At 53.1% G+C, this 13,082-nt stretch overlaps 1 protein-coding gene across 3 annotated transcripts in view; it reads right to left on the minus strand.

Moving 5' to 3' along the window:
* PTPRN2 (protein tyrosine phosphatase receptor type N2) overlaps positions 1 to 13,082 on the minus strand; it is a 593,102-nt gene that overhangs the window by 17,629 nt on the left and 562,391 nt on the right. For all 3 annotated transcript variants that reach the window (XM_043873080.1, XM_043873079.1, XM_043873077.1), the window contains exons 18-20: positions 7,733 to 7,852; positions 6,534 to 6,700; positions 1,882 to 1,935 (exon numbers count right to left, since the gene is read on the minus strand). In XM_043873080.1, coding sequence (XP_043729015.1) covers positions 1,882 to 1,935; positions 6,534 to 6,700; positions 7,733 to 7,852 — 341 coding nt within the window. The remainder of the gene's footprint in view (positions 1 to 1,881; positions 1,936 to 6,533; positions 6,701 to 7,732; positions 7,853 to 13,082) is intronic.

The following is a 13,082-nucleotide window of genomic DNA, read 5'->3' on the forward strand; positions in this document are numbered from 1 at the left end:
CAAGGGTGTTCTGGTCCACTTCCCGGGGACCCAAACCATACTCTGTACTCCTCCTCCCTCAGGGACACACACGACACACACACCGATGCAAATGTACACACATGACACTCATGTTCAGACACATGTAGTCTCACACACATGCACACAGACAGGTGCATGCACTCACACACACACTCAGACACACACACTCAGACACACACACACACTCACATACACACTCAGACACACACACACTCACATACACACTCAGACACACACACTCAGAACACACAGACACACACTCACATACACACCCACACAGATGCACACTCAGGTGTGTGTTTGCACTTACATACATACTCAGACACACTCTCATACACATGCAGATGCACACACACACTGAGACACACGCTCAGATGGGTGCACTCAGAAATGCACACCCAGACACATGCAGACACACACTGCATGCATGGGTGCGTGCACTCACATACACACTCAGACACACACACTCAAACACACACACTCAGACACACAGACACACACACACTCACACACACACTCAGACACACTCAGACACCCACACATCACATACACACTCAGACACACACACTCAGACACACACTCAGACACACACACTCACACACACACCCAGACACACACACTCAGACACATACACACACTCACATACACACTCAGAACACACACACTCACACACTCAGACACACACACTCAGACTCACACACACACAGACACACACACTCACACACTCAGACACATACACACACACACACTCAGACACACACTCACACACACTCACATACACACTCACACACACACTCAGACACACACCCACACACTCACACACACACTCAGACACATGCAGTCTCACACACATGCACACAGACAGGTGCATGCACTCACACACTCAGACACACACACTCAGACACACACACACTCACATACACACACAGATGCACACTCAGGTGTGTGTATGCACTTACATACACACTCAGACATTCTCGCACACATGCAGATGCACACACACACTGAGACACACACTCAGATGGGTGCACACACTCAGAAATGCACACCCAGACACATGCAGACACACACTGCATGCATGGGTGCGTGCACTCACATGCACACTCACGCAGATGCATACACAGACACACACACTTGGGTGCATGCACTCACAGACACACTCAGGCACACACAGAACACATGCAGACTTGTGCATGCACACACGCATGCAGACACACACTCACATACACTCACGCAGGTACATACACAGACACACCCCCAGACACATGCACACCCAGACGCACACACTTAGAACACACCCAGCCTAGTGCACGCACACACACACACACACACTCTTGACGGAATGGGCAGACTTGGTGTTTGGTCTTTGGAGACCTAGTTCTTCTTTATCCCAGACAGAGGGAACAGTCTGTGATACGTTCTGGAAGACAGAGCACACTTCGTCACTGATGCACGCGGGTGTGGAGCCCACCCTTGGAGGGAGCTCTCTTCCAGGGGATCTCTCTTCCACGCTGGGTGTAACCTTCTCAAGGACATGAGCCACTGAACCTTCACCCAAAGGCCACTCCTCTGATTCCGGGTTCTGTCCCGTCCACCAGTAGCCCCGAGTGCTTGGCACAGTTCCACATGTCTGCAAAGGGTGTTGGGCTGAGACCCAACCACACAACACACACACCATTTCAAGGTGCTCGCATAGCGGCCCCAGGAGGTTTAACACAAAATAAGCTATTATCCTCTGTTTCCTTAAGAAGCACCAGTTAGATATGTTATTAAGCAACTAGGAAGCTGAGCTCCTATATTTAACAGTGTTTACTTTTGAGGCAGCGGACACGTGTTAATCCAGGGTGAAGTTGTACTTGCCTGCAGTGGACAATTATTGGACAAGAACGGCCCCTGTAGCACTTGTTTACTTTTCTGAAATAAAGAGAGACACAGAAGTTATGACTGTGTGCTAGGCTCCGTAGCAGTCACCAAACAGCCCGCAGCCAAAGCAAACAGACCGTCTCGTGGACATTGTTCTGTAATGGCCTGTTTTGACAAAGAAAATCAAAATTACACACACATTTTCCAAGGTTTATTTTTCTTTCCAATATTACATTATTAGACAGAGCTTTGAAAACAATTCTTACATTTGTGCAGTTTGCTTTATCCCTTAATAAGCATGAACTCTGGCCTCGGGTCAGCCGGTCCATTGGCTTGGGCCACCCCTCCGGTCCCCCCTGCCCTTTCCTCCTGTTGCTCTAGTTAATTTGACTTTTGTTGTGGCATGTCTAGACTCCTCACTGAAATTTTTGAGTTTCGCACTTTACACTCTGAATTTTTTACAGTCTAGACATCATACTAGAATGTATTATTACTGTGACATCTCAAAACAGCATCTTAAAGACATTTCTTGATCTGTCAGTTTTGTAAGCACATGTAAATTTTGGAGAAACCTCAACTATGTCCAAGACAAATTTTTCCATTTTTATAAACCTGATTTTATGTAAAACAACTCTGTTGTGCAGACTTTAGATCAGAGTTTACGAAAATTAACAAGAAGCATAGATTAGGATTTTGTACCCAACTCCTAAATCAAAACAGAGCATGGTTTAAAATTCACTGTGTAAGCTCGAAATTTTTTGTAATTCAATGAAAGAAGTAAACATGTTTACAAAGTACATCCAAGTTCTCAGGAAAATCTTCCTAAATGAAGAAAAGCAAACACAGAGTTTTGGTTAATTGGAAGGAAAAGTGTGTGAGTGGGTGTGTAAGATGGGCTGTGAGTGGTGAATCTACACAATTTAAGGCGGAAAATAAAATTTTGAAAAGGATGACAGTGGAGAAAAACCTCTTACTTCATGCCGGAAATGGGAAAATGTCACGTTTCTCTGCTAAGGCTTGCCCACTCAGCGCGGAGATAGCTGAACGTGGACATTCAATCAGCAGGTCCTTTTGCCAGGAAAGCCTGAGAGGGTGTGGGGCTGGGAGGAAGCCCAGGGTGGAGTCTGACGGAGGAGCTGAGGGGTATTCCAGCATCATGTACAATGACGCTAATGCCCAGATATTGGAGCCGGGCTGAGCTCCCACTTCCACTGTGAACTGAACAGAACAGGTGCCTCTAAGGGAGACTCCACCCTCCTGACCAGCACGAGGGCGGTGGGCCTAGCCGTGCAGTCCCGCTAAGACGGGCCCGGGGTGGCCACGCCTGGGCCCAGCCCTCCCGCTGGGGATGAGGACCTGGGCCCATAGGCTGCTCCCCGAGGCCGTGTCATCACCGCTCGGGCTGGCAGCTGGGCCAAGGCTTGGGGCAGAGGGAATGCGGATGGCTCAGAGCTGAGGATGCAGGGGCGTGGGGTCCCTGGAAAGTGCTCTGCCTTCTGAGGATGAAAAAGATTGGAAAATAGACCCGCCCGCTCCTCCTTCTAAACCTCCCTTTCCCGACTCAGGTTGTCAAGGCAACGGGAGCTTCAGCTCTGACAAAACAGATGCCAGACCCTGAGGACGTGCCTCAAGTGTGAGTGGCGGGGAGCCCACCAGGCCCATACAGGTCGTGTGTGTGTGTGTGTGTGCACAGGCGTGTGTCCAGGCATGATGCACGCACTGTGTGTGTGTGTGCAGAGCCGGGAGCTGGGGCGGCTTGCTGCTACAGGCCCGGCGCCTTCAGAGGGCAAGTCATGCTGGACACTTCTCCGTCTCTGCACCTTTAATGTGTGGACCACCTCGGCTTGGCCCCTCCAGTTCTATTTCCTGCCTGAAGGTCCTGCCCATGTTTCTAAAGGCTAAAGCCAACTTTTGGTCAGTCACCCAGTTTTGCTCATTTTTTTTTCTGATGGGACCAAGCACAAACGGGTCCATTGAAAAAGAAATAAATGTAACAACCAGAGGGTGTTCTCCAAACTGTGTGGGTCCGGCCAAGGACACTGTAAGGGATCGGCAGACCAGCGGAGCCCCAGCGGAGCCCCCTGTACGGCTGGTCAGGCTGCCCTTTGGCAGAACGCAGTGAGCATCACCTCCCTGGCTAAGAAATGTCACTGAGAAGGGGGTTCCTGCCTGCATGGACTTCCCCGTGCCGGTCTCTCCTGTGGGACCTGTTTAAAGTGTTATTCTTGCATGCGTGTTGTGACCAGCTGCCTGGGGGGGGGGGGTGGGTGCCCAGGGAGGTCTCGCTGCAGGGCTTGACATCCACGCCAGCCCCGCCCTGTGCTAACCCTACTTGTTGACAGCCGTGAGCAACAGAGGAGGCGGGCAGTGAGGTCCGGGGTGCTGCTGCGGTGCAGAAGTTTATCACAGAGAACCGGCACTTGTGTTGTTACCACACAGAACATCGCAAGGGGCAAAGCAGAAGCAGCACAGAGTCCACACAGCGTCCATCTGGTCGACCCGAGACAGAGACGCGGGTTATTCATGGAGAGGAGCAACGCACGGCTGTCTGGTTTACTTTACTGGAACAAATCGTCAGTCAGCAAGAGGCCAAACATTGAGAAAAGTGGCTACCGCGCATACTGCAACAGGAGGAATTCGCCGAGAGAGAACGGTTAGTGATACAAACCAACCGCCATGCAACCAACAGCAAGCAAAGGTCAGAGGTCGTGAGAGGCTCAGAAAGGGGGCTTCCCACACTGTCCCTGCAGTACAGTCACAGTTTCCAATGATCACTTTTGTGACTATGCAACTGGGCTCATATTACTAGCTGCAACATCACAAAAATGACACTGGCCACCGCTAATTAGCTGGCAAAGTAAGGGTTGTCCGTTTTTACAGAGAGCGGCGTTAGTGTATGTCACTGCACACGGCCACGAGAGAGAGACAGAGACAGAGACAGAGTTCCTCCAGAGCAAGCCCTCGCATGTGAGGCTAATTATCTCTTAGCTTAGCAGTTTCTCTTAGAAGTGTAAATGTGCTCCCTCTGGGCGCCAGAAATATTTAATTACACATCTCGGTCTCTGACGAACGCGCTGGGCCAGAGAGGGAAGGAGCTGGGTCTATTGTTCAGAGGGGGCCGCGCGGCCCGCTGCCCTGCAGTGACCAGCGTCTTCCCAGCCGTCTCCTCTGCCCGACGGAGTCACAGAGCAGTGACCGGCCGTGTCTGAGCACCATGCGCCCTGAGGATGTGACGGGACCAAGGCCCGGGGCCGCATGAGCAGCCCCGACCGTCGCTGAGGGCGGGATGGCCTTCTCCAGCGAGATGGGCCCGCGGGCCGTGCGCATCTCATTTCCCGAAACCTCCTTGGGCCCTGTCTCCTGGGACTCTGGAGAGAGGGAAGAGGGGGAATCGGATCTGCCTTCCTGACGGACTGCACACACAGAGGGTGGGTTATGGATTGTCTGATTCCATACACGGATGTGGAGCTAGAAACACGCCTGTGTGTGCACATGAGCAAGAACGCCGGCCGGAGCGCGGGGATGGCCGTCGGGCAGCTGCACCCGTTCTGCCAGTGATGACTGCTTGTTGAAGATTCTATCAGGAAACAGGCCCTAAGCAAGGTTTTTAGAAATAAATTTGTATCAAGAAAATGTAAAAAATGACCAGGCAGTTGGGATGGGTGGGGGCGGGGGGCACGTCGGGGTGTGTCTGCGCCCCCGGCCTCTCTGGGGACAGAGTGAGGGTGACGGGTGTGACGCCAAGCAAGTGTCTCTCCTGGAGCTGTTTCACGTGCTATTTGATACAAAGGATTATCCAGTAAAAAAAGAAAACAAACCCGGATTTGCTTTTCCAAAGTGGACTAAAAGGAAAAGAAGTAGTATCAAAATAACCTTCAGAATCTGGACCCCAAATTCAAGAAACCCAGCTTTATGCTCGAAACCCCGCCTTTATGACAACAACGCTTGCCATTCTGACTTCCCAGGAGTTACGTGTCTGTGAACTGTTCAGACACAAGTCGGTTTCTGATCATGTGCAATTCAAGTGGGTTAAAGCCTGTTTTGTCTTGACTCTCCAATTCCTTGTTTTGAAGATTTACTGGACTTCCAATCAGTTACATGTAAGGGAGGTTCCCGGGAGTGGAGAGTATGGTTCTGGGTAGCCCTCAACACCTTCATTTTCTTTCTAGATGTTTAAAACGGTCAGTTTCGAAGCTGTACCACAGATAGAGGGTTATGTGTGACCCCAAGCCAGGCGTTTTTCCAAGGTCACCCATTAGCTAGTCATCTGGGCCTCATTCTCACCACCATCTCTAACCAGCTGAGTAGCCAAAACTCTGGGCTGTATTCATCCATACCCGTGAAATACGAACCCCAGGAGTTCTCCCCCACGTGAAGAATCTTATTGATAACCATGACCACATTTCCACAATTCTAAGATACCCAGCCCCCCTCACGTCCAACACCTCTAAAGCTAAAGACGTCTTACAACCAACATGTGAGTTACCACAATCTCCCGCCTTTCCACTGTAGCTAACACGGGTATACCTGTGATGTACAAGTATAAGACAGACGGCACGTCTACAGTAAACAGCCCCTTGGACCCAGATGTCCCTTCTCTCTGATGGCAACCGGAGTGCGTTACCCCGCTGGCCGGCCGTGGGTCTTACCTGCGGAAGTCCAGGAGGGACCTGGTGGAGGAAGGCACGCCCTGGTCATACCAGCTCAGGAAGTGGAACTGTGTCACCGTGCGCGTCTCGTTGGTCTGCAGGTTCTTCAGGTAGAAGCTCCTCACGAGGAAATCCTCGCACCAGATGTGCTCAGAGACCAGATGTACCTGGCGGGGGGAGTGGACAGGGCGGGGCGGGGCAGAGAGAGCGTCGGCTGGGGGCCCGGCTCCTGGAACATGGAGCCACTTTGTGGAGAGAGGGCTGGGCACCCTGAGGGCCGACTGTGCGTGGCAGGCAGGTGGCCTGTCCAGCTTTCCAAGTTCAACACGGTTTACATAAAAGGTCACTTTGTGCTTTTTTTTTTACATGTCACTCAGGGGCAAAATAGTCAAATTATTGGAAAAAATGTGTCACAATCCAAACAAGTCCTGTTTCTGTCTTTTCTAAGCCATATAAACCTCCAAGAAAAATCACCAGAAAAAAAATTATACTTTTGGACAAAAACTCAAACGGGGTTCTATTCTCACTGGTATTTCAAAAGAGAGGCCCCACCCAGCTGCAGAAAGATGAAACTGAAAGGTTCGTATAGACGCTGCCAGGCCCTGAGCGCTGGAAGCCCAGGGCAGGGACCCCAAAACCATGACCAGCTTAGAGGGGAACATACAGGCATCTGAGGTGAGCCCTCCTGAGGGACTCTGGTGTTCTGATGAATTTTAATGGGAAATAAAGTCAAAGGGTACACTCTGGTATTGGTTTAACTGCCCAAGGTTATTTACTTCCTTCTTGATGTGGGCAAAAGTCCAGCCAAGGAAATGAGCTTGCCAGTAGGGGACCCCGGAATCAAAAGGCTGAGTGGGTGCTACGGACACAGAGCCCGGAAAGCAGCGGGAGCCGGGTGCAGGTGGGCCCTGAAGAATTAAGGTCAACGGGGGCTTCTTCCTGAAAACAGACCACCCAGTGAGGTCCTTTCTTAGGTGCTTTCTGTCCAAATTTGGATTCATAGAATTTAAAAATGGAAACCACACCATTTCTGGCAGAGTTCCTGTGGCACAGCTGTCTGGAGGGCCTGCTGACCGCAGGGCTGGGCAAACCTCCTGGGGGCTTGCAGGGACAGCGGCCCAGTGTCTGCCCAGGACGGGCCCTCCGCCCGCAGCTGCCAGGGCCCCCTGCCCACGGCCTGGCGGGCGCCCTGGAAGTACCTCGTAGATGTGGTAGAGGTTGGAGCCCTCGTCGGGCCAGTAGTGGTAGCACTGCCGGACGCCGTTCTCCGAGAGGGGGGTCAGCATGACGATGACCACGCAGCCGCTCTCCCACACCATCTGCGGACCGAGAGGCGGGTGAGGCGCTGAGCCCCGCGACGTGCGGAGTTAGCGCCCCAGGCACACGGCTCACGTGGGCTCCGTCCCCAGGAAACTGGTTCCTTAGGCGGTGAGCTCTGCCTTTGCAGCTGAGAACTCGGGCCCACAGTCTGCATGTTCCAGGAGACATTACAAACAGAATCCAGTAAACCCATTCCACGCCTTGACACCCACTGGGTTCTCTGCTCTGCTCAGCCACGGCTCCTCACTGCTGGTCTCTGACGCGCCACAAACAGGTGACCAGGCGTCGGGTGCTTGGCCCCAGGTGGGCAGCCTGCCAGCTCGGACACGCCGCTGTTCCGAGGGACATGGGCGGAAATCACGGGCACGTTTGTGTTCCAGGGCTCGTCACCATCGTGGGACCAGAGAAGCAGTCTCCTTGTGGAGCTGCCATCCCACCCGAAGCCGACTCTGGAAGGCTCCTCCCCATGTGCATTACAGAGAGTGAGTGCCCACTTCTACCAAAACACAGCGGCTCTGCCCACAGGAGAGGGCACCCTGAACGGACAGTCATCAACCGCAGCCCCTAAACCCGCTCTGGGACACGCAAGCAAATGGACCCACATTTGAACCCCAGACCCGGCAAAGACACAAAGGCCCTAGGACTCGACTCCTCTTCAGACACGTGTCACAGCCGGCGGCCGTGGACTTGGAGCCCAGTCGCTCAACTCACTGATTCTAAGGGACCGCTGAGTGGTCTGGACACTCGCTGGCACGGTAAATACACTGACGATGTCTCTGCATTCCCTGCACTGGGTTATGTTAACTCCTCAGAAGTCTTTACAAACAACTGCATCTGCATGTGAAGTTTGTATCACAGCTTCCGTTTCTTTAAAACGTAGATTTAACAATCTGATTAAGATCTTGTAGTTTATAAAATCCTCATAACTCAGATAGAAAATGCTTTCTCTTCATGTTCTTGTTACTAAGTTCCCCTTTAAATTATATTCTGAAAATCAAATGTGTGCACGGTATTTTCTCTTTTAATACTGGTTCACCCCCCACCCTGTGATAGAAACAGCTAATATTCTTAAGGCCCCTCATGGTGTATCATTTGTGGTGGAATTTAATGGGACTTGCTGCAATGTTTACAAAAAAGCCCACACAAATATGAATTACACTCAAGCCCACACGCTTCCCTCTTCTTCAGTGCAAACGCAACAATTCAAGGCGGGCGCCCTGCTCTAAGCTTTGCTGGCTCCCAGGCTGGCCCTAATCGGTCCTTCTCGCACGCCGTGGTTTAATGTGCCTGGAGAAGGTACAGAAGCTCATTGAAGCCATTAGGAAAATGAGGAGAAACACAGGTTTTATGAGTGTAATAAAAATACAATGATCCGGGCCATAAACTAATCACCGAGGCTCTGCTGTACCCCCGAGTGTGGCATCCGGAAGCCCTCCCCACCGAGGTTCCTTCCGCCCGGGGACCCTCGGGGCTCTCTGAAGGTGTGGTTGAGAATGAATCCAAATGAAACAATTTAGACCAACAACTCCAAAAGCACCCCAGGGGATAATACTTCTTTTTAGGTCACCGTGTGGAAGCAGAGAGGGGCTGACTAAATTGAAGCTGTCTCACCCGCTTGGGCACCCACTCCCTGCCCACCTCCCACCGTGGTGCCCTGCTCGCAGGGCTGGACTCAAGGGCACACCAGGGAATCCACGGTGGGTTTTGGAGGGAATACAGGGTCTGGTGAAAGTCCCGGTCAAGTCGGGTCTGTTTCTGAACGGGAGAGCGCACTCTTTCCTGGCTGAGTTTCACAGGGTCGTGCCCGGCACAAGAAGGGCACCACTTCTCTGCCCAGTCTTTGAGATACCTCCGGCGCTCTCTCCAAGGACGCAGACAGCAGCCTGGAGTCCTCCCTGATCCTGCTGTGGTCCCCTGAAGCGGCGGCTCTGCTGAGCCCAAGAGTGGATGGTTGATACCAGAAACGGCACCTTCTACACTTCCCGTTTGGTTGGGGCTCAGAGAGCAGCGTCGTGTCCCGGAGCACGCGGCGTGTTTACCGGGCACCTAACACAGGTCAGGACACCACAGGCCGCGGCGGGGGAGAGTGTCGGGCCGGAACATCTTTCACTGGCAGAAAGTGGGCTCCTTCTCCCCAACAGGAGGCAGGCGCTGCTGGTCCTGGGTCGGACAGAACATGATCTCGGGCGGGGATCCCAAGGACAGGTCCCGGTGCTGCGCTTGGAGAGCAACCAGAAACGCCCCCTTCTCCCGATGTGTCTTCAGATGCACAGCACCAACCGTGCAAGGCCACCCTGAACGCACGCCATTACCTGGCACATGGTGGCGGGGAGTGACGGGGCCCTGGTGGCGACAGTCACTGCTTCACTGGTGGGTGTGTCGTGGGAGTCGGGGCTGCGGCTCAGGGGTCCTGGGCTGCGCTCAGATGCTCGGTCGTGTCCGACTCTGTGCAACTCCAGGGGCTGTAGCCCACCAGGCTCCTCTATCCATGGGATTCTCCAGGCAAGAATACTGGAGTGGGTTGCCATGCCCTCCTCCGGGGGATCTTCCTGACCCAGGGATTGAACCCACAGCTCTTAGGTCTCCTGCACTTGCAGGCAGATTTTTAACCTCAGGGGTCCTGGGCCGTCATAAAGCATGCCAGCGACAACCTACAGCCCCAGCCCCTCTGTGGCACTCAGAGGCCACCCAGAGAAGGGACACGTGAGGACAACACAGCGGACACAGCTGAGCATGGGGGTCTGTTCACGGTCATCAGACCTGGGCGAGTGGAAAGGCTAACATGCAGCAGTTCAGACCGTGGGCTCGAGTGACGCGGAATACATACTTTGGTGCCTGTTTGAGCCAAACGAGTAAGTTTCCCAGGTGGATCAGTGGTAAAGAGTCTGCCGGCACCGCAGGAGACGCAGGACCGGTGGGTTCAATTCCTGGGTTGGGAAGGCCCCCTGAAGGAGGAAATGGTGACCCACTCCAGGATTCTTGCCTGGAGACTCCCATGGACAGAGGGGCCTGGTGAGCCACAGTCCATGGGGTCACAGAGTCAGACACGACTGAGCGACTAAACAGTAACAGCAAGTTTACCAACTGCTGGTTAAAAGAGAAACACCATGCTGCTCTGGGCTATGGGCTGGACTTTGTCCCTGAAATGACATGCTGACATCTTAACCCCTGCCACTGATGACTGCCGCCTGATTTGCAAAGAGGGTTTCTGCAGATGTCGCCGAGACAAGACGAGGTTCCGATGCATCAGGGTGAGGCCTAATTGAACACAAAGAAGGGAGATGCCAGGTGAACGCAAGGACGTTGCTGCGGAGATGCTGCCGTAACATGGGGACCCTGCGAGCAGGAAGGAGCCTCATCTTGGTGCTTTGGGGGCAGGGGAGTGGCCCTGCCAGCAGTAGGGCTGGACTCGGCCTCTGGAACTGAGAGGGAGCACGCTTCTGCAGCTTTCGGCTGCCCCGTTTGTGCAAATCTGTTACGGCAGCGCAGGAAACGAACACACTCACCAAGGCCCAGCCTCTGTGCCAGCCCCCGAATCATCCACAGGAGTTGGGACATGTCCGTTCGAGGCTTCTTTTATTCATCGAATTAAACCGGATGGAAGGAAACTGTAGATTCTCTTCACCCGAAGTCTTTCTTGAGTACTAAGTGTTCAGTGAAAAAACTCCTTCGGAGCGCACTGAGGCCTGATTAGAGGCAGATGGTCCACGTGGACAGGTCAAGTCCAGGCCGCCTGCTCGGTAAGGTGCTCTGGTCCCTCCGGGGGGCGCGTCCCCTCTCCTTCCCCGCATCTGCTGTGAAGCCCCACTCCATCTTGTTCTGCTCTCGTCTGTGTGGGCACGGCTTTCTTCCACCAGACTGTCAGCTCCTTGAAGACGGCAGACCGTCTGGCTGCCAGCTCTACCTCCAAGGCATCTGGCGCCAGGCTTTATTATAGTTGATGCTTAGTTGAAAACAATACCTATTTTAAAAAGAGACCATTTGACTGCCTCTCTGAAAACAGAACTCAAAGAAAACGCTATCAAAGGCTCGCCTGGCAGAAGTCCTCCCAGGACCTGTTCAGTGCAGAGACACGTGCCTCTTGAAAACCCATGTGCTGTTGCATGTCCGCTGCAGCGGTTGCTACGTGAACTGGAGACAGCTTTTCTCCAGAGCAGGCCGAGCGCGCCCCTCCTTGCCTGATGCAGGATTCATTTCCGCTGCCAATTCCTTTTCATAGGTAGAGGAGAGATCAGCTTAGGCCTGGCAGTGAGGATGCTGACAAAGAGGTGTGAGAACACATTTTATGTCAATCAGCTGGAACCACGCACTCTGAAGTCGATGAAAGAAGAGCAAACAGCAGTGTCTGAGCACCTTCTGCAGAGCAGCCCCCAGCCCCGTTTCTGCCCTGTCTAGAGGGCGGTCCTCAGGAGCGCGCCCTGAGGTCTCCCCACCCCCTAGTCTGTTTCGGCCACATAGTCACTGGCCCTGAGTCAAGCTGTGAGTGAGGTGGGTGGTGATCTGGCTAAATGTGAATGAAGGTGATGAAATCATTATGTCTTGATGCAGGACTCAACACAAACCCACCTGGTTTGTTTCTCTGTAAACAAAGCCGTCAGCATGGGCCTCCTTCGCAGATAAAACCCCGAAGTAACGGGAGCAAAGCCAATACTTAATCCTGACCCCCAGGAAGGGCTGAGCAGGGAGGAAGGAGTCTTGCAGATAATAAGATTGGACCCAGGGCTTCCTTGGAGGTCCAGTGGTTAACAGTCGGCCTGCCAATCCAGGGGATGAGGGTTCAACCCCTGGTCCAGAGGCTCCCACATACCATGGAGCCAGTAAGCTCGGGCACTACAGTTAGTGAGCCTGTGCTCTGCGACAAGGGAGGTCTCCACGGTGACGAGCCCGTGCACCAGAACTAGAGGAGTCCTTGCTCGTCTGAACCAGAGAAAGCCTGAGTGAGGCAACGAAGACCTGGAGCATCCAGAAACAGATAAGCAAATGAATCTCAAAAAAGAATCTGACCTGAGCTCAAGTCAGCCCCGATGCTGACAAACTGTAGTAGGCCCCTCTGGGTATTTTCCCACCAGCAGTGTTTGTGCCCAGGCAGGAAGGAGAGCCATCTACACAGAAACACTTGCCCGTTCACTGGAATCCAGCAAGCGTCCTTTTGCAAAGACAGAACGGCCTGCTTCCCTTTGAGCAGAGGCGAGGTGGCTCGTGTGTGCCATTCAGGCACTTCCACAGCGA

This window comes from Cervus elaphus, chromosome 18 (genome assembly GCF_910594005.1).
Source record: "Cervus elaphus chromosome 18, mCerEla1.1, whole genome shotgun sequence".
Lineage (NCBI taxonomy): Eukaryota > Metazoa > Chordata > Mammalia > Artiodactyla > Cervidae > Cervus > Cervus elaphus.